Source organism: Aythya fuligula, chromosome Z (assembly GCF_009819795.1).
Source record: "Aythya fuligula isolate bAytFul2 chromosome Z, bAytFul2.pri, whole genome shotgun sequence".
In the NCBI taxonomy this organism is placed as follows: domain Eukaryota; kingdom Metazoa; phylum Chordata; class Aves; order Anseriformes; family Anatidae; genus Aythya; species Aythya fuligula.
Genome location: NC_045593.1, coordinates 77,359,407 through 77,377,941, shown reverse-complemented (window position 1 = coordinate 77,377,941; position 18,535 = coordinate 77,359,407). Strand labels below are relative to the sequence as shown.

Genomic DNA, 18,535 nt, shown 5'->3' with positions numbered 1-18,535 from the left:
ATTATTTTTTTAATCTGTTTAGAACACTTTGTTCCTGGGAAAGCATGAATGAGGTGGATTAAATTATATCTGTACTATACCTTTCCTGGTGATTGGTAATTTCATTGTCACTCATGACGCTGTTCATTGCACTTAGCTGCATGGAAATGGAGGAAAACATGACGTTTCCCCATGCACTAGGCACAATGGGAACCCGTGGCTTTTCACAGCATCACACATCACTGAGGTATGGGAGTAAACAAAACATGGGAAAGCTGTATTTGGAACAAAAGATCTTTATTTATTTATTTATTTTTTTTTTCCCCAGCAGTAATATAGAATACTCATATATGGGGAGGTGACAGGAACAATGCCCGGTTTAGGTGAGCAGCAAACAATCGGCCTGTGTCGTGCTTTTTCAACCCACCTGCCAGCCAGTGAAGCACTGCTTTTGAACAAGGTGCCACACCAATGCCAGCTAGTAGCTCTGGCCTTGTGTTTCTTGTTCGTTTTTGCATTAACAATCTAAGGTATCTATAAAAGGGGCACAGGAAAAATAAGATCTGCAGAGTGATCATCCTCTGGAAATGATACACCTGCCAGCAAACTGTCCCATGTGCTTCCGACACGTATGGAGGCCTACACCCTTCTGTCTATCCATCTTCTTCAAACAGTAAGCATTTAACCCTGTGGTGGTTGGTCTGCCTGTCTTTAGGATGAATGCGTTTCTTTTGGACCTAATTTCTCTGCACACATATTCACAATTTGTAATTGAAGCTTGTAAGGCGTATCAAAAAGATCTAATGCACAAGGTGCCGTCTAAATGCAGCGTCGTGACAGAACAAATGAAAACAAAACTTGCATGTTGTTGGCAGGGTGGCGTACCAACAGGCCTCTCATGAACATGCTACGAACAGTTGTAAGTAGAAACTGCAGTATTGTTCCAAAAATTCTCATTTCCTCAAAACACACACCAATCTCATTTCTTGTAGAATTTGACAAGTGAGGGTAGCTAATCTGGGGACAAATTAGACAAATTAGCTACTCCAAAGACACAGAGAAACTATGTACGTTCCTTGCAGAATTGCTTGTATCCAAGCAAAAGTTCAACGAAACCAGAGTGGTTCTGCAAACTTTTGACACTATCTCATCCAATACACGCTTAGGCAGAAACTTTCTAATCTATGTTCACAAGAATATCACTGTGCAATCTAACATTGCCTAAAGTGTTTGCTTCCACTTTAAATAAATGTCAGTTGCTGTAAATACAGTACTTTGCAGATAAGCTGTGCAGAGCTTTTAACATTGACCTGTTTTTTGATATTAACTGGCACATAATAAATGCTTTTGGGAGGTTATTTTCTCTTGTCAGGGTCACTGTGACTTACATTACAAAATATAAAAAAATACCGAAAAAAACACACAATCTCCTTGGTAACAGTGTTTTTCCTTCCCTTTTGCTGTATGTTAGCAAATTAAAAAACAGTATTACTCCTATATAACGCAACCATATAACGTTGATGTTTAATTCTTTATTGATTGATGTAAAGTCAGCATATCCAGAACAAGAAGATCAACATAGAAAAGTACTTACAATTTTAACATTTTGGAAGAAACAGAGTAAACTAAGACAATTTGGTACAGATACTGCAAAAATTATTCTTTGCATCAGTTTATTGCTTTGTATCAATTTATTATAAAGAATTCAAGGGGTATCCATAGCTGATATTCTAAGTGTTTTTCTCTTATACATGAAACTTGGTTTTTGCTTTTCAAAAGCTCACCAAATCAACTTTTAATCTTCTCTTAGAAAGCGGGCCACTGTTATGCTGTGCTGTACAGTCAAGCTGTAAAACTTGTCAATGTCCAGTGCAATTCTCACTGATGTTAGAACTGGGACTCAGTGCAACATTAAGGTCAATGTTACTTGTACATCCCATAAGAATGCTTCATAACACAATGCTTTTAAAATGCTTTGGGGAAGAAGTCATCACAGTTTTTAGGGTTACTTTTTTTCCTTTTTTTCTGCTCACAGACTGATCTGCAATGAAAGGGTGGTAGGGATCTGTGCTTGTAGGCTCTCAGTGTCAGGGTTGGAGCTGCAGCTGCTGCTGACCACCCTCGTATTTCCCCTGCAGGATGTATATTTGTGATGTGGGGTGTGTTTTCTGGAATCTTTCACCGTTGAACTATTGTACTGTCAAGTAGGATTTTCTCACAGTGATGCAATATATATTTCCACTCAATTAGATTTTATAATTTAAAATGCCTGCCCTTATGTAGAAGTACAGAAAGACTCATTTATTGTGCCAAGACAGTTTTTTCATACACTTCAAATTTGTACTGGATGCCATTCTCTTCCTGTACTTCAGCAGGAACACCTGGGTATCTAGAGAAAGGGAAAGAGAAAAAGCAAATGACAAAAAGTAGATAATAATATCATTGCAAGTCACCACTAATTTATCCAATTAATCGGAATAGAGAGTTGTCTGGTCAAAAGGAGATGGAAATTAATCCTTACCACACATATGTGTATATTAGCTACAACCTATGTTTGGTAAACATGTCACATGTGATTCATGCTACTATCAGCAACTTGTATGTACATCTTTTTAAATTGAGAAAGTAGATATGCAAAGCAAACAAGACAAATAAAAAACAAACAAAATTTTGATTGGAGCCTCCCATATTACTTAAAATGATGGTAAAGGCAGAGCTGACATAGACACTTTTGTATTTTTTTGTTTGCTTTTGTCTAGATGGTCTAGAGGAAATGCTATGGTAAAGGCTTTCTACAGGTCTATGAGAGCTTCTTAAAGCCGGTGATTGTTACCGGCTACAAAGTGTTCCCCTCTATTCCAAAGTTACTAAAACAATTTTTATTAATAGATACTCTTAAAATCTCTTCCGTTCCCTGTGACAGAGTAAGGGTTTTGTATGAGTAATGTTGACATTGAGGGAGAAAGAAATTTTAAATTGTATTTGCTGGGTCAGCCTCTGTTAGGCTTCCATTTCAGTAGGCGAATTATCTGCTACTTCATAATTAATGTTTTAAGACCAAATTCTGATTTCAGTTCATCGACCAAAACTAATATATACCTAGGAAACAACCAAGAGAAAGAGGAAAAAACTTTGGGTCAGAGATAATTACATTACACTAGACTAGGATATTACACATCACAGAGCACTTCAGAATATGTTAAAGTTGAGAAAGGTGACTCATGCTTCCCACTCTCTTTGCCTCTCCTGCATCCTTCTGTGCTGCCCCCACCTATTCTCTGCCAACTCAGTGCAAATCCACTCCTGTGCCCTGGGCTGTGAGCAGAGAGCCTGGCTTGCCATTCGTTCTGTCTGCTGCTGGTCTGTCATTAGCTGGAAACCAAAATGGGAGCAGCAAGATGAAGAAGGGTTCCTGTCCTTGTGTTGCTTTTGGAGGCATCTATTTGTACTTTTGGTACCTCCCCACTGCCTGTTGGATGTGATCTTGTTTGAAAGAACATAAAAGCATGACTAGAATGTGACAAAGATAACATATAAGAAACTGTAGTGAATGGCAGAAACTTAGCTGTTTAATACTTGTTCTTACTAAGTTTGTTAGTAAAAAGTAAATTTTCACAAGAGAAAGGAAAAACCTTAGAAATCTATAAAGGTCCAACCTACCCTGTTCTTTGTCTTAGATGGTTCACTGAAGAAATTCAGAGGCTAAAATACCACTAACAGTATACTGAGAGATACAAAGCTTAGTAAATATTTGAGTAATTCTACAGTGAGAGGCAATAAGTAAGCTGCTTTTCAAGCATCTTCAAACTGAGAAATGCAATCCTTTACTGTAAAGGTTATGGGAGGCTGAAGAATCAAAAAAATTCAAAAATTCTGTCTGTTCTGAGTGTGGTATAAATTCCAAGATCTATGTAAAATACAACTTTTAATACAACTAAAATACAACAAAGAAAAATACAGTGAAAAGCACCCCTAACTTAAAACAGAACATGGCCTCAGTAGGATCCATACACATTCAGAATAAGTGATTATTAAGTCTCCCTTCTGATACCTACTCCGTGAGAAGTTTGTAGACATTGTAGTCAATTTCTGGAAAAAACGTGTCACTTTCAAATTCCTGCAAAATTCTTGTCACAAACAATCGATGATTAATTGGCTTCTCCATTGCTGCCTTTAAAAGCAAAGAAAAAAATAATTAAAATTCCATTGCTCCACGTAAAACAGCTCAACTATTCATGAAGTATTATTCTTGTTTAATGACATTTTTAATAATCTTGTGTTAAAGCACTATTTGAAGTAAGACAATATCAAATATACATTCTCATTTGAAATGCTATTTTCTTTAACAATTATTTGAATTCTTATTGTCTGCTCCAGACATCACCACAGCAGCATGCAAAACAAACAAAAAGATGAGGCTTAGGGATAGTTTCTACTTATATTTTGCACACTAAAATTATGTTATCTAGAACTGAAACTAATCTACTGTTTATATACAAGGTTTAACCAAAGCACTGAAAACTGAACTCTAGATCTCCTCCTCATCATCGCGTTCCAGTTCCACTTGCTAAGCGGCAGCAAGACCTGGTCTCAGAGCTCTGGGCTCTGAAAAAAATAGTTAAATTAATTAAATTAATTAATTAAGAAAAAGTTATGAGGAGTCCTGTGAGAAGAAAGAAGCAGTATGGCCTTGTCTCAACAAATAACGTGTGTATTATATGTCCTTGAAAGACAGTAAATTTCCATTGGTAAGAAGAGGCCTGCACATGACGGTGAGTTTTTACAACATTTTATTAATGTTGCTAAGGATTCATAGGCTACTTCTAGTCTGCATAAGTCTGAAATCCCAGTGATCAAGTTATATATCAATTTAACATCCAGGTTTGATCTCTGGATTATGGCAAAGCAGTAGTATGTTTTGAAAGTCTTGTAACAGCACCAAAGAGAATTTTCAGGTTCCTCGAATGAAAAAGATTGTAAAGACAACTGTAAAGTGAGCTCCTCCCTAACAAATGCACACAAACTCTTGAGTTCAAAAAGCTATCCTGGTGTCTGAGTACAACAAATTTGTTGAAATGCTTACAGCTATTTCCCTGTTTCCCTTCATGGCAATCAGTAATGCTTTGTTAGAAGTGATTCACCATGCAGCATGCCATTAGGTACAACTTTGACAAGTGCAGGAAGCAAGTAATTGCAAATTTTATCCAATAAAATTAATCAGTAGTGTTGCCAAGAAGCTCATTTCTAGGAAAGCAGCTCTATTACTACAGAATACCTTGAAACGAAAGGGGTAAGTCACAGCATACCAATACCCATCGGCACTGAACTGATGTACAACTAGTTTGCAAACAAATACAATTTACTTTTTGTCTATGGGCAGGCTATAGAAGGAGAAGCATCATGTGGAATGATCGAAGAGTAACTTGCTTCACAAAATTAAAAACAACACCTTGTGAAACGAGACACTTTTCTTTTGCAGCAGGTGGATAAATCCATTTCCTTCTCAGCTTAATGGGAATTTTTCCAGTGCTTCAGCAAGAACTCTCTACCAGCAAGACAGGTCAGGGAAGAAAGCGAGGAGTGCCTGGCCACTGCTGCTGGACGGGCAGCTGAACTTAGCCCAACGGGGACCAGAGAGCGGCCTCTGTTGCAGACGAAGGGTAACGTAGGTGGAGTGGATCAAACAGCTGTGCAACTGCCTGCCCCTGAATCAACAGGAAACACCACTTTGCCACGCTGGATCTCAAAGACGTTCTTGGTATGGCTTGCATTGATTTTGCTTTCCCACCACAATCCACTGAATTGTCCTAGGAGTGCGTTTGTTGTACCTGTACTAGCTTCTCTGGGGAGTTCTCTTGTGAGAGTGTTTGCTCTCCTCACAGGCTCGCCCGCCAACGTAGCAGCTACAGAACCGCTTAAGGTATTACAGTTTAATGAAATAAGGAAAGCAAAGTTGATTTTGTCTCATTTTAGAGCACAGTCTATTAAAGCCATAGCTGCTGATCTGTTCCTTCAGAAACACCACAGCCATTCCTCAGAGATGACTTCCCAAAAGAAAGGGAGGACAGGAGAGCTGGTGTTGGGACTGGTCCTCTTGTCCCAGGCAAGTCACCCCCATACGTAGGCCAGAGTCCTTTATTACTCACATAAGCCTTTATATCCCTGTGAAAAGATTTTAGCATACCCTTGTCATTTTGCTCTTTTCTAGGCAACCGTCAATAGACCTGACTCTGAATCATACATCAAGAAGTAGATGACCCAGGAATTATTTTCCCCATAATTTCCAGCTTTATTGGACAGGCAGCCATACAAGATTAGTCTCTGTCTGCACTTAAAGAACCACTACCTTGAATTAGTTGTCCTTGTAGAACACAGGTTAAAACAACCCTAAAGCTCCACAACAAATAGCCGCACATTACGAGCAGTTTTCAAAAGTACTATATAGAAAATTAATCTTTTATAGATTTTATCACCAAACCGCTTGCACACTGGAGGGCATAGCGACCAACTGCTGTAGAAGGGACGAATTAAATCCAGTCATTCAAAGATTTGCTGGTTTTAGAAGGACACATGCACATCGCTTCTGCCTTCCCATCGTCGACTGATTACATAAAGTAGATAAAATAGGGAAAGTAACTATGTGAAGCACTTGTTTTTCAAGTGTCTTTCTGCTTCTAGACAACATTGCCAATCCAAGCAAAATGCGAGAACAACACAAAAGAGAAAATTTCAAAGGAAACGTTCTGTCCACCTGCATTCTGTTTTCTGACTCTTCATATGCATATTGCAAGCTGCATTTCTGAAGCCACGAGAGCAGTAATATACACATCATGCATGAAAAAAGAAATCTCACAGCTAAAGAGCTCCTGCAATTCTAGGTCCCACCTAGGTAAAACTTAAACCTTCTCTGCTGGACGGGTAGCTGTGATAACCATGATAAGGTTATTCACCACGAAGCACCTTCAAAAACGCTTCCTCCCCATGGACTGCAATTCTGTCTCATATATTAACCATTTTTAAATTTTTCTCCCCAGAGGAATGTCAAATTCGGTGTTAGTTCAGAACAACAACCAAAGAACGATAGGAACATTACACCTTTCCTTCCAGCATCAAAAACTTTAGTTTCAAGAGTGTATTGGAAAGGCTGGATGTGTCTCTCTTAAGTCTGTGAAAGCATAAAGATGCTAAACTGAAGAAAGTTCTTCAACTTTTACAAGAAATTATTAATTAATCTACTAGTCCATTGCTAACATTGTGGCTCTGTTTCTTCTGATTTTATTTGCAACAAGGTAAGAGAAAGAAGCATTGACTAGAGGCATAACTACATTAGTTATGGATATATTTTTAGAAAACAGATTTCTATAGAAGGGTAGTCCCATCAGCTGTAATGCTTTAACCTTGTCACATTTATATGGAAGAGATGTTAGGGAATTGCTTTATGATGGCTGTAATCTGTTCTCAAAAGACACCCGAAGGTCAAAGGAACAGAGTTAAATTGTCTTTCCATTGCTGTTTTGTTTGTAGAAATACACGTGGGAAAATTATTCTGTAAGGAAGTATTTAGTGGCACTACAGGGACAAAGTTACACTTGCTTACATGCTGGGAAGACAGCAATCTTCTCTGGAAAGACAACTGCCCAGGACTATACGCGTCTGCGTATTAAAGTAAGATTACCATGAGTTTGGTGGGACAGGGAAAGAAAATACAGACGGTACAACCACTCTCCTTCCTTGAAATGTACCAACATTGTCATGGCCAATTGCTGCCTAAGTGGCTCTCTCCATAGGCCAGGAGAACTCTGCCTATCATCCAGCCTGAACCCCTCCATGACACAATTCAGTGTATATCTAGAATTTAGTTTCCATGCAAAGACCTGATGTTGGGATGTTGCCCTTTATTTGTGGCTTAGATTTACTTTGCACGAGGTAATGTTACTAGCTGTTGAGAATTTTAATAGGATTAAGCCATACTGATTAGTCTGAAACAGAAATAACAAAGCAGCCAATGCAGTACTGTGCTTTCTGCACTGATTCCTCGCAGAGCAGAAAATGCTTCAGGCCTTTAGCGTGACGCCCTCCACATCAATGGGTTCACACAGCTCAGGTGAGCCTGCTCTTTGCAGCATGTTCTCGTAGGAAACAACAGCACACTGCACTGCAACATGCAAGAAGGGCACAGCACCTTACCGCAGAAAAATGGGCTACCCGTGTAGCTCCTTCCTAAGTGGTTCTCAGTCCTTGGTCACATCTCAAGAATGACTGAATGCAACTCTTCGAAAAAAACGATGGTAACACACCTGTTAGTCTCTACTTCAGGATGTAGGCAGCTTAAAACCACTTTGTCTTATGTGCAGGGAAGAGATTTCTTTTATGGTCTGTAGGAAATTCAGACATACTAAAATTTAATCCTTAAAATGTGTATCTTAGTATACATGTATTAGTTAGCAAAGTTTGGGCAGGCTTGAAAAAAATCACAGCAAAACTAGTGACTCAAATTACTAAGAAGTGATCTTTATGGTACAAAGATTTGAAGCTTAGCAAATGTGGCATCCACAACCCACTCAGGGCACGCAGAACCCAGTGAAGCGTATATGCTTAGTCAAGAAACTCTGTTTAAGAGGGTAATTAATCATCTGCAAGAGGCTTGCTGCACTAAATATGAATAGCAACTTCATAATTCAATAATTTTGAAGAATGAAAGAGGGTAGATTACCAAACCCAATATGTCAAATACTAATACATAGGAAGACACCTGAGCATGAATATTAGATAACATTTTCCCTCAGAGATTACTGGAAATTTAATTTTCCAGCTCAAGCCTCTTTGTTGAATAATTTCCCCAAACACGATTTATCAGCGGCATCTATTTTCTGCTACGCCCAACCTAGGTATTAACTCAACAGCAAAAATAACAAAACTTACGAAAGGAGAACTTTTTGTTCTGTTATGAAATTACAAGTTCTCCAAATTTAATACATGAATACAATTCTGTACTTCAGCAATATGACCTTGAGTGTCATTGTTTGCTTCCGAGGCACTGAGAAAGCAACAAGCTGAGTAGGAACATATAAATTAGAAGAGACAATTTTAAATGTTTGAGATGCTGTAGAAAAAAATGTTTTATCAAGGTGAAAACCTGTTTGACATATAGCCTGTTTTAGTGTCACTGAAGAGGCCTTGGTTATGAGGACCTGAGTCATACATTTTTTAATTTTTTTAAGTTTTGTTGCTAGCTTTTTCCACTGCTGGGTTCATTCTTTGGAGGTTGTGTTTGGCTATTTTTACAAAATAGGTTTTACATTAAACACTCCAAAAACATTGTATCGTAAGACCATTCCATCCACGCAAGTAGATGTGTTTTCTGTTTTTGTTTTTGTTTTTTTTTTTTTTTTAAAAAAGCACTGTTTAATATTTGAGGATATGCTGGACTTATAGTTCCTATTCCTAGTAAAATCTCAATGTTGTTCTAAATCAATTCAAAATACCCAGTTTAATCCAATTAAAAAAGACTGATCTAATTTATAATGAGCAGACATCCTTAGGACCTCCAAGCAGCACTATTTTTCAGAGTCAAAGCCAAGTCCTGAACCTCTCAATCAAGAGACAATTGAAGAGACAGTGCTTCCACACAGACTGCATTCACACTGGTGTCTCAGCTCGGAACAGAAATGTGGTTTTGAAATGGATCTTCCAATTGTCTGCCCTTTTGTTGCACCAAGGAGCAATCTTGGTGTGTATGAACTACATTTCTTGGGGCTGAAACCAAGTCAAGAAGTCTGCTTAAGGAACTTATCTGCTATGCTCCAACTGCTAATAGGAACTCAAGGGACAATGAGTGAATCACCACCACAAGTTGTCCGGCACACAAGCACTCATTGAGCCAGCAGCAGGCTCTCAAAACATCAAGTGCTCACGCAAAACCATGGAGTGCCTCTCATGCCATAAAATGACTTTGTAATTGCTATGACCTGCTAGCCCTCACTGGGCTGCTGCGCTGCTCCTTCTCGTCCATGCAATCAATAGCAGCATCAACACCTTCTGGAACTCGGAAGACCCAGCTTGGCATCAAGCTGAGATCCGAGGTAATTAAACTTCTAAACCCGTGCTGTGAGAAATCCAAAAGCTTCCTCGGAGGCAGCATTACACTTTATGGCTGTACCAGGAGGTTACAAATCTTATGAGGTGATCAGTGTTAAGACGCACTTAAGAAGATGAAGGCTGTCCTTAGCAAGGCCTGGCACAACAAACAGCCACATCAAAAGCTAATCCCTGAGGACGCTTTGAAGCAGGAGGAGGCTTTTGAACCAGTCTCTTCAGTGGACTGTGGAAGCTGTTTTTAATCCCTTCTATTTTCACTTCCTAATGCCAACACTACTCATCTGTCCCTGCCGCCACCAAAATGCAGAGGACAACAAGTTCCAGAAGAGACAGTTTCCCACAGTAAGCAGCTGAACAGAGTAGGAGTGTAACTTGCATGAGAACATGGGATGGCCACCACGCTCAGAGCTCACCTTCTGTTCTTCACGGGACTTGAGGCAGAAACAAGCTCATGTCAGTACCCCTTTGAGCCTGGAGAAACCTGTGTCCTTGAGAACACAGGGAGGGTGGGCAAGAGGGCCACAAGCCACAGGCAGCTGCGCTGCATCCCTGTAAATGTTCAGAAACAAGCAGGTTGTTTTCCCTCTGTAGTCCTGAGGAAGCAGCTGCAGAAGCAGCAGTGGTGCCTGGCCTCTGTCCCACTCCTTGCACCTCTATTGCTGAGGTCAGGAGGCCAAACTGGAGAGCATCGAGCACTTCTGCGTGCCTGTGCTGGGCAAAGCAGCACAGCAGGCACCAGCAGGTCAGAGAGACAGGCTGGAAACCTGCGTCCCTTCCACACCCAGGCAGCTGGGAACTTGGTCCACCCCAGCACAGCTCTGTAGCTGCAGATAAGCCAGGCTTGTGCAACAAGGGTACACTGAGCTCACCATTCTCTCCTGTAGTGATCCTGGCAGGAAGACCACTGTACGTTGAGGAGTTTGTGATCCATCTACGTGGATTTGAGGCTGCACAGCTTGGGGTCCCCAGCATCTAAAGGGATTTAACATTACCTACACTATTCCGTCCTTCTTTAAAGTGTTAGCTCTGATAAAACGGTGTTTTAAATGTCAGGTTAGAGTCTGAGTGCCTTTCTCAATGGGGTCATCATGGACTGGCTCCTCCTGATGCAAAACACCTCTTTGCTGCTCTGTTGCAGAGCTGTATTCAAATGCAAAAGAGGATTTATTCAGCAGGCACCACGGTGTTACTTCCGAATGAGCAGGAGCAGAAGCAACCCAGGTAAGGACTGGAAAAAGGACCTGATGGTGGTTGGGATGATCATTTGCAGGAGAGACGTGGAAATTCAAGTACGGGGCTTTCTAGAGCGGAGTGCTCTCGTCATCAAGGTTTACCCTCATAAAGATCTACCTATTTTGAAAGATCTGAACTTTGGGCTAAAAGCCCCAAACTGCTACAAGCAGAAATGCCATATGCCCTCAGCACTACCTGCTTCAAACCACTCCTGTTGCACTTTCTAGCTGAAGTAGTTACAGTCACTTTCTCCACCACGGACTTCTACTTACTGAACACAAGCAGTCTTAAATCTTTGAGACATTCAAAGTAGTAAGATCAAAACAATGCTTTAAAAACAAGTACCTACGATTACTGAATAAAATGATTCACTTCAGTTACCAATTGCTGTTTTTACTTCCCACGCTTCTCTACATGATAGAATGGAAATATTCCAGCAATCCATTGTGCATCTTCAATACAAGCACTTAAATATTACCTGCTGTTTCAGTAGAAGTGCATGGTTTCCATCAAAACCTCTCAAATAAGATCACAAAGAGAGTTTGGATGCAGGAATCTGCATAAAACTTCAGATTTCTCCCTAATGAACTACAAATTCTTTTGAAACATCCTGAGTAGACACTTGAAGGAGGGAAAACAGCAGAAATTTTAAACCACACTCCTTATGCTGATCATCACAGCAATATGTTGTAAAAGTAGTCCTGATCAGAACTGCCTATTTATAATAAAACTAATGGTTAGTAATGGTATCAAAAATGGCATTGTTTTCTATCATCCAGACACTAGAAAAACAGTTAAATTAAAAGCCGACAACACAGAATTTTCTCTATGAACAAGCAAAAATTATCGTTTTTTACAGCACTAGATGAATAAGTGGCTAACGTACAGAAGGAGTAAATGCTTCTGCTCACATTATGCATCAGGCAGAATTACATACAGAAGCCAAATCCGGTCTCTTGCTCACGATGGGCAATTATGCCCAATATGAAGAGAATCTATCTCCAGAAATAAACTTTCCACTTATTACCAGGAAGCAGGCATTTTAATGCTTGAGAGTGAAGGACAATTTATTGCTATATAATACTTGATTATAGACTGAGTGCATTTAGATATCAAAGGCATGGTGGGCTTCACCACATATGAAACTGACTATAAGACACAGATAAATGAATAGGTAGAGCAGCAACAGTCTTTTACTGTTATTTGCTATTTGCATATGCATGATATTTTTTTGTATAACTGTAATTACGAATTCTTTTTCCATTTTTTTTTTCCCAAAATTTATATTCCCTAAGATGCAGAGAAGAGATTCACAAAAGGCACAAACTGGAAGAAAGGCAAGAAATACTCCAACATGTATTTTCTCACCCTACATACAAAAAAATATTAACAGCCTAACTTGCTACCAGGAGCACAATGGCACTTTCATCACACACCTGAAGTCCAAGTGCCAGACAAGAAGTGGAGTACATTTCCTGCATACCTGAAATGACCAGAGGACAGGAGATGATTTTCCTTTATTGTAAACATAAAAAGGTTGCTTTACGACTCCTACTTGAGACCTTTTTTTTTTTTTGTTTAAATTCAGAATAAAGAATGCTTCTCCTGACTGATGTGAAAGGAACTAGGGTTGATGTACGTTATCTTTTCTGTGGTAGTCTTTGATGGTAAGTGCAATTTATATGAGAAACAAACAAAAGAAATCACCTGAGAATTAAATGGCAGACCATACACTGTGTAGGGGCTCAAAGGATGGCTTCAGGGACATGGATGTAGGCATGGAAAGAATGCTAAATTTTGTGTGTGTGTAAGAAAAAAATGAGAGGAAAAGTTTTGGGGAACAGAGAAAGACAGCTGAGGAAATACAGGACAAGAAGAAGGTAGGTTTTACTTTAGACTTTGTTGCACCATCTAATACCTTAATTAAGGAGAGAAGGAACTTTGCTTTTGTAGGAAAACAGGGCTGTTTATACAGGGCTTTGAGAAAAGAATACAGTGGCACACATTGTCTTCTTGGAACATTGTGGTGGTTTCCAGCCAGACCCAGTACAAACATAAACAGACACTAAGAGAAACCTGGGGAGTGGGAACAGTAGAGACAGCTGGTTGCTGGAAGGGAAAAGAGTCAGTTTCACGTTTTATCTTAACTGATCTTCTCTTATTTCTAACGTTTTTACATGCCAGGTCTATTCAAATACTCTTTTCTTATTTGTACACCTGTATATAATGTAATACTTTAGCTTAAAGCACTGTACTGGTTTTCTTTGTTCTTACATCCTCTGCAGAGCCAGTCTACTATGACAGTAAAATAAACAAAACAGCATGGGTCTTGGCATAAAAACCTAGCAATTTAAATAGTTACGAAAAGCTCTCAAAAGCACAATGCCTGTATGACATTCCAAGAGCAACATTTGCTACTTGGACAGGTATTTTAAACTTCTGAGTTGAATCTTACTTTTTAAGACTTGCTCTGCTGGAGTCACTGCAGTTTGCTAGGTCACCTAGAGTTAAAAAAAAAAGACTTACCCCTGTACTTTGTAAAGTGGAAATAACTTTCTCCCATCACAGGAAATTGATAGTTTAAGAGTACTATAACTGTACCTTATAAACCGAAGTGCCTCCAATGATCCAAACCATGTCTACTTTACTCTTTAATTCCGGAGAATCCAGAAGAGCTAAGGCATCATCCAGACTTTTGGAAAGATAATGTGCTCCTTCTGGGGTTTCCCTAGGAAAACCAAAGTTTTATTAAGGGACCATTTGTCACAATAATCAAAACAATCACGGCATACAGTGTATTTCGCTGAATTTACAAGTGACTAAATGTTTCTCAGTAGTTCTTTATTTTGAAATGTCTGTTACTGCTAAGCTGATAGAATTCTCAGCTCACTGCAAGATTGCTTAACAAATCAAAATTTAACCCTAACTGTGACTTAAGAGGCACTATAAATTATAGACCTGAAATCTTTTATCAAGTTTTAAAAAAAGCATAACTGAGGAATGTAGATATCCATATATTAAAATAGAGATTTTTACTGGAATTCTAGAATTAATATTCTAGTTAGGAATTAATATTCCATTCAGCAAAACAAGTCAAAAAGTCCTTATCTCCTCCCCCCCCAACCTCTCCTTTCAGCCCCAAACTCACTAACATCTTCCAAAGCAATAAACCATTACAAGTGGACACTTTTATTTAAGAATATTTCGATTGTGGGTGTTGTATTCAGAAAGACAGCTGTGAGAAAGGACAGGTTCATATACATTAAGTGTTAATAATAATAAACTTAAAAGAGATGATTGAATTCACCAATCTAACTAGGTACTAGGGAAATATAACTAAATACATGAGTCCAAAGAAATACTGGAAAGTGTCAGATGGTTTGTATGTAGAGCTAGGACTACTATTTATTATGTAAAATAGTAATAATTGTTTTGTGAAACGATTAAGAAATAAAATAAAAATATTAAAGAAATTAAAGGTAGTGATATCACTCAGAGTCAACAGCAGAGGTGCTTCCTAACCAGATATAGAACACGTTACATTGAGAATTACTTTATGAGGTACTGCTATACGTATCTTTAAGCACAGCTTTGTTATGTTTTACAGGCTTATTGTTCATCATACATACTTGAGCTCCCTGCTGAGCACTATATTAACTCTGTCTTTTAAAGGACGATGCTTCTCAGGAATGGAGAACCAGGTTTTTTTACCCATTATCAGTGCATTCTGTTTACCTGAGTAAAGAGAGAAAGCATTTATTTAAATGGTGTTTTTGCTCTGTACTAAATTTGTTTAGTTGCTTAGTGACATCTGCTGGACTTTCCCTCCCCCTTCCAAAATCAATTTCAGCAGTTAACAAAAGTACATGCTCATGCCCCAATTCTGAAATGAGTCACAGGCACAAAAGAACAGGTTTGTGGCCTCAAAGCGTTGGCAGACAGTTGACACCAATGTAATCTCATTCACACTGTAAACTTGAAAAATTGAAATAAAAAAAAAAACACAAAATCAATAAAACACAACAACAACAAAGAAAAACACAAAAGGCATGTCACTGTCCATTACATAAACATGGGCTCTGCTAGTTATGACACCACATTCATCTCCATGTGTGGGACCAACTCACAACATCAGAGTTCTCAAAGAATGAATAAACATTTTTGGTCTCTTTTTAAATGCAAAAGTGGCATTCAGTACTTGACTTGGTGTTTGCATGTTCCAGCATTCCAATTACTTGATCAGAAATAGTTACCAGGTTTGAGAGGTATTTAAGAAAAAAAGCAGCCAGGTAAAAGGACAACTTTTGGGAGAAGAACCGGCCAAATTAAATTTAAAGCAGGTGTCCAACAGATACTCAATCACACCCTAAAACTCACCCTTCAGTATTATTTCTGACCAAACACAAAGATGCACAGCCCAATTATCTCTCACACACATCCTCTTGAGCAGAGGGCTATCAGAACTTCCCTTCATTATTAGCAAGTGGTGTTGTCAGAGACATAAACGTGGAGGTTGAGACTCACGAAAGGCAGGAGGAAGCTTATTACTGTGCTACAAAGCAGGAGGGATTCTGTTGAAAAGAAAAGAGCATTTTCACACAGCTACATTCTCTGCTCCTTGGCACACCAGAGAAATGATGTTCCGGCTGTCCATGTGCCATGCCTAAACACCCTTGTCCTGCAGATAAGCTGCATGAGCAAATATCCAAAGAGATGTAGAGCACTGTCAAATTTAGTTTTTTTTTTTTTTTTTTTTTTTTTTTTTTAGCAGAGACCACTAGCAGGAAACACAAAAGTTCTGAAAAGCATGTTTTTCCTCATAGAGATTCTCAAAGGGACACCCAAGGGGTCAGAACAAATATTTACCTAGATCAGTATCTAATTTACAGTAGTCATCAGTGCAGGCACACAAGCAGACTAAAAGCAAGATCAGGTGATACTTCCCCATGGTTTACTTCCCCTTTTGAAAAATCAGTGACTGGTCACTTTTTTGAGCTAAAGGTGGTAGCCTTGCTGTAAAGATTTATGGAAGCATCATCTGTCACAAGGTCTGTTTACAAAGAAACCTAACTGCCTGACGTTTAAGATCATAGCTTATCAAAAGACTTGCAAGCAGGATGAAGCATTTTTTTTAATTGTATTTAAAATATCTTTTTTTTGTTTGTTTGTTTTTGGTAATGGGTTATTTGTGCCAGGTAAGGTGGAAACTGTAGATAAATAAGAAGACTTATGTTCATGGAAATATGTCACTTAAACATGGGCACATGTTAGGCTTCCCAGAAGTTTTGTGAACAAGTACATTTTGCTATATGGTATTTTTTATAGCAGTGTGGGAAAAAGAAAAAAAAAGAACAAACACAGGAGAGTGACCCTATTGACTAACAGAAGCAGCAAAAAAACAGAAGGTAAGCCTGTTGTCTGCCATGGCCCCGATCCCACCAGCTGCAGAGAGCTCACATGGCTCAGAGAGGTCCCAATCTTCCTCTCCCAATTCCTCCTTCCCGCTCCTACTGTGTACCTTGCACTGGCAGCTCCTGCAGATGCCCAACCAGTACGTACCCTGCTGGGTTATAGAATTGAAATGGCTCAAACAAAATTCAAACCAACACTAAAGACATGTGAGAGGGGAGCAGGGATAACGCAGCAAGGCTTCACTCTCCTCCAGCAGAAAAGCAGACAGTCAGAACAAGCTGGCTGTTTCCAGCCCCTGCATTCCTGTACCCACTGGCTGGTGCTGATTTCCACAACCTTTTTGACCCTTCAGTAACTGGCTTTCTTTCACCAAATCATCTGTGATATTACCTTGCTGCAAAGGTCTCATTGGGCCCAAACATTATTGCTACACATTACCAGCACAGATACATATTACTCTGTGCAGACATACAGTATATTGCTGCAGTATTGGTGCTGCATATTGACAGTACACTTCGGGTTTTCTGGCACGCTGGGATGGCTTCAGCACCCAGACAAACAAGCAAAATTAATGTCACAAGGGTCAGAGTGGTGTAATGAACGGCCAAGGCTGAACTATACAGCAAACAAGCCAGATAAGCTATCACAGCCTGAAAAAAGATAATAAATAAAAATAAAAAGCCTGCTAATATTCAGCACATAATAACTTTGCCATTTGGTACTTGTTCAGGGTTAGGGCTGTAGGCAGACCCTTGTTTCTACCCTGTTGAGGTAGCAGGGCTTTGATTGTATTTATTGGACTTGAATTCATCTCCAGTTTCCCCGCTTAGCTGAAACAACCTGCAGATGGCATTTTTATGAAGGGGTAAAGTACTTTTGGGTAAAAAAATATAATTTTATTTTGTCTTCCTTATATCAAAACACAAACTGGTTCTGTTGAAGCATAAGACATATGAACGAGAAAGTGTGCTAGGTAATTCCCTGCCTGCTTTTATTGTGAAACACGGATGTTGGTGAGGCGTGGGAGGGTGTGGAAGGGCAGGCTGCTTGCAGAGGCTTAACTTTTGAGGTGGCTGAAGCGAAATTACCTGTTCTCTGTGACCGACACCACAGGAACCTAACAACAGGGTGCCCGCGGCACCTCGGAACACGTTACCTTTCACGTGAGACGTGGTGGTCATCCTCTGGAAGTACTTGTACTCGTTCCTGGCGAGAGAACGAGCAGAGGGTTACAAGGATTTAGGATTAAATTGCGTTTCTGCCACTGGCAGCGGCTGCGGGGCAGAGCCAGGGGGGCGTGAGGGAGCCGAGGGGCAGGGAGCGGGCCGGGCTCGGCGCCATGCCCGGAGCGGGACCTTTAGCCCCAGCCCAGCCTGTGGGGGACCGCTCTGGGCCGGGACCCCATGGGGACCCTCTCGAGACCCCCCACAGCCCCTCACACAGCCCGGACCCACGGGGAAACCAGCAACACGCCGTGCATTTTTCCCGCCTCCCACCTGAACTACAACTCCCATGGCGCACCGCGCGGCCCCGCAACCCACACGGGCCGGCGGCGCGCCGCGGGGCACGCTGGGACTTGTAGTCCCGTTCCCCCCCCCTCCCCACCACCTCATCACCCCGCAGCGGCGCTCCCCCCCGTACCTCAGCGGCGGCCAGGGCAGCGTGCCGTCCTTGCCGATGCCCATGTTCTGGCACACGGCCACGATGGAGTTGAGCGAGCGCACCATGCCCTCACACCGACACCGACACCGACACCCACAGGCACCGCCACTCACGGGGGCGGGCCCGGGGCGGGCGCTCTGAGGGCGCCGCA

The 18,535-nt window shown here is 40.4% G+C and overlaps 1 protein-coding gene across 3 annotated transcripts; it reads right to left on the bottom strand.

The window, feature by feature from the left end:
* Window positions 1-1,996: 1,996 nt before the first annotated feature.
* On the bottom strand, window positions 1,997-18,493 carry DHFR (dihydrofolate reductase). 3 transcript variants are annotated; one of them, XM_032205898.1, is made up of 6 exons: window positions 18,364-18,493; window positions 17,879-17,928; window positions 14,940-15,045; window positions 13,912-14,038; window positions 4,035-4,150; window positions 1,997-2,368 (listed from the first exon to the last, which is right to left on the bottom strand). In XM_032205898.1, the coding sequence occupies exons 1-6, from the start codon at window positions 18,447-18,449 to the stop codon at window positions 2,281-2,283; spliced, it is 573 nt and encodes a 190-aa protein (XP_032061789.1). In that variant the 5' UTR covers window positions 18,450-18,493; the 3' UTR covers window positions 1,997-2,280. The 3 variants fall into 3 exon arrangements, with proteins under 3 accessions (XP_032061789.1, XP_032061791.1, XP_032061790.1); XM_032205900.1 differs by lacking the exon at window positions 18,364-18,493 and adding an exon at window positions 18,177-18,197; XM_032205899.1 differs by lacking the exons at window positions 17,879-17,928; window positions 18,364-18,493 and adding an exon at window positions 15,688-15,783.
* Between the last annotated feature and the right edge of the window lie 42 nt (window positions 18,494-18,535).

Bases quoted from the DNA above. Each gene is read 5' to 3' on its own strand.
- DHFR (XM_032205898.1), bottom strand. From the start codon at position 18,449: ATGGTGCGCTCGCTCAACTCCATCGTGGCCGTGTGCCAGAACATGGGC. The intron at 17,929-18,363 runs GTACGGGGGGGA...TTCTCTCGCCAG, and splicing joins CTGCCCTGGCCGCCGCTGAG to GAACGAGTACAAGTACTTCC. The intron at 2,369-4,034 runs GTAGGTATCAGA...CCCTTTCTCTAG, and splicing joins GTCTACAAACTTCTCACGGA to ATACCCAGGTGTTCCTGCTG.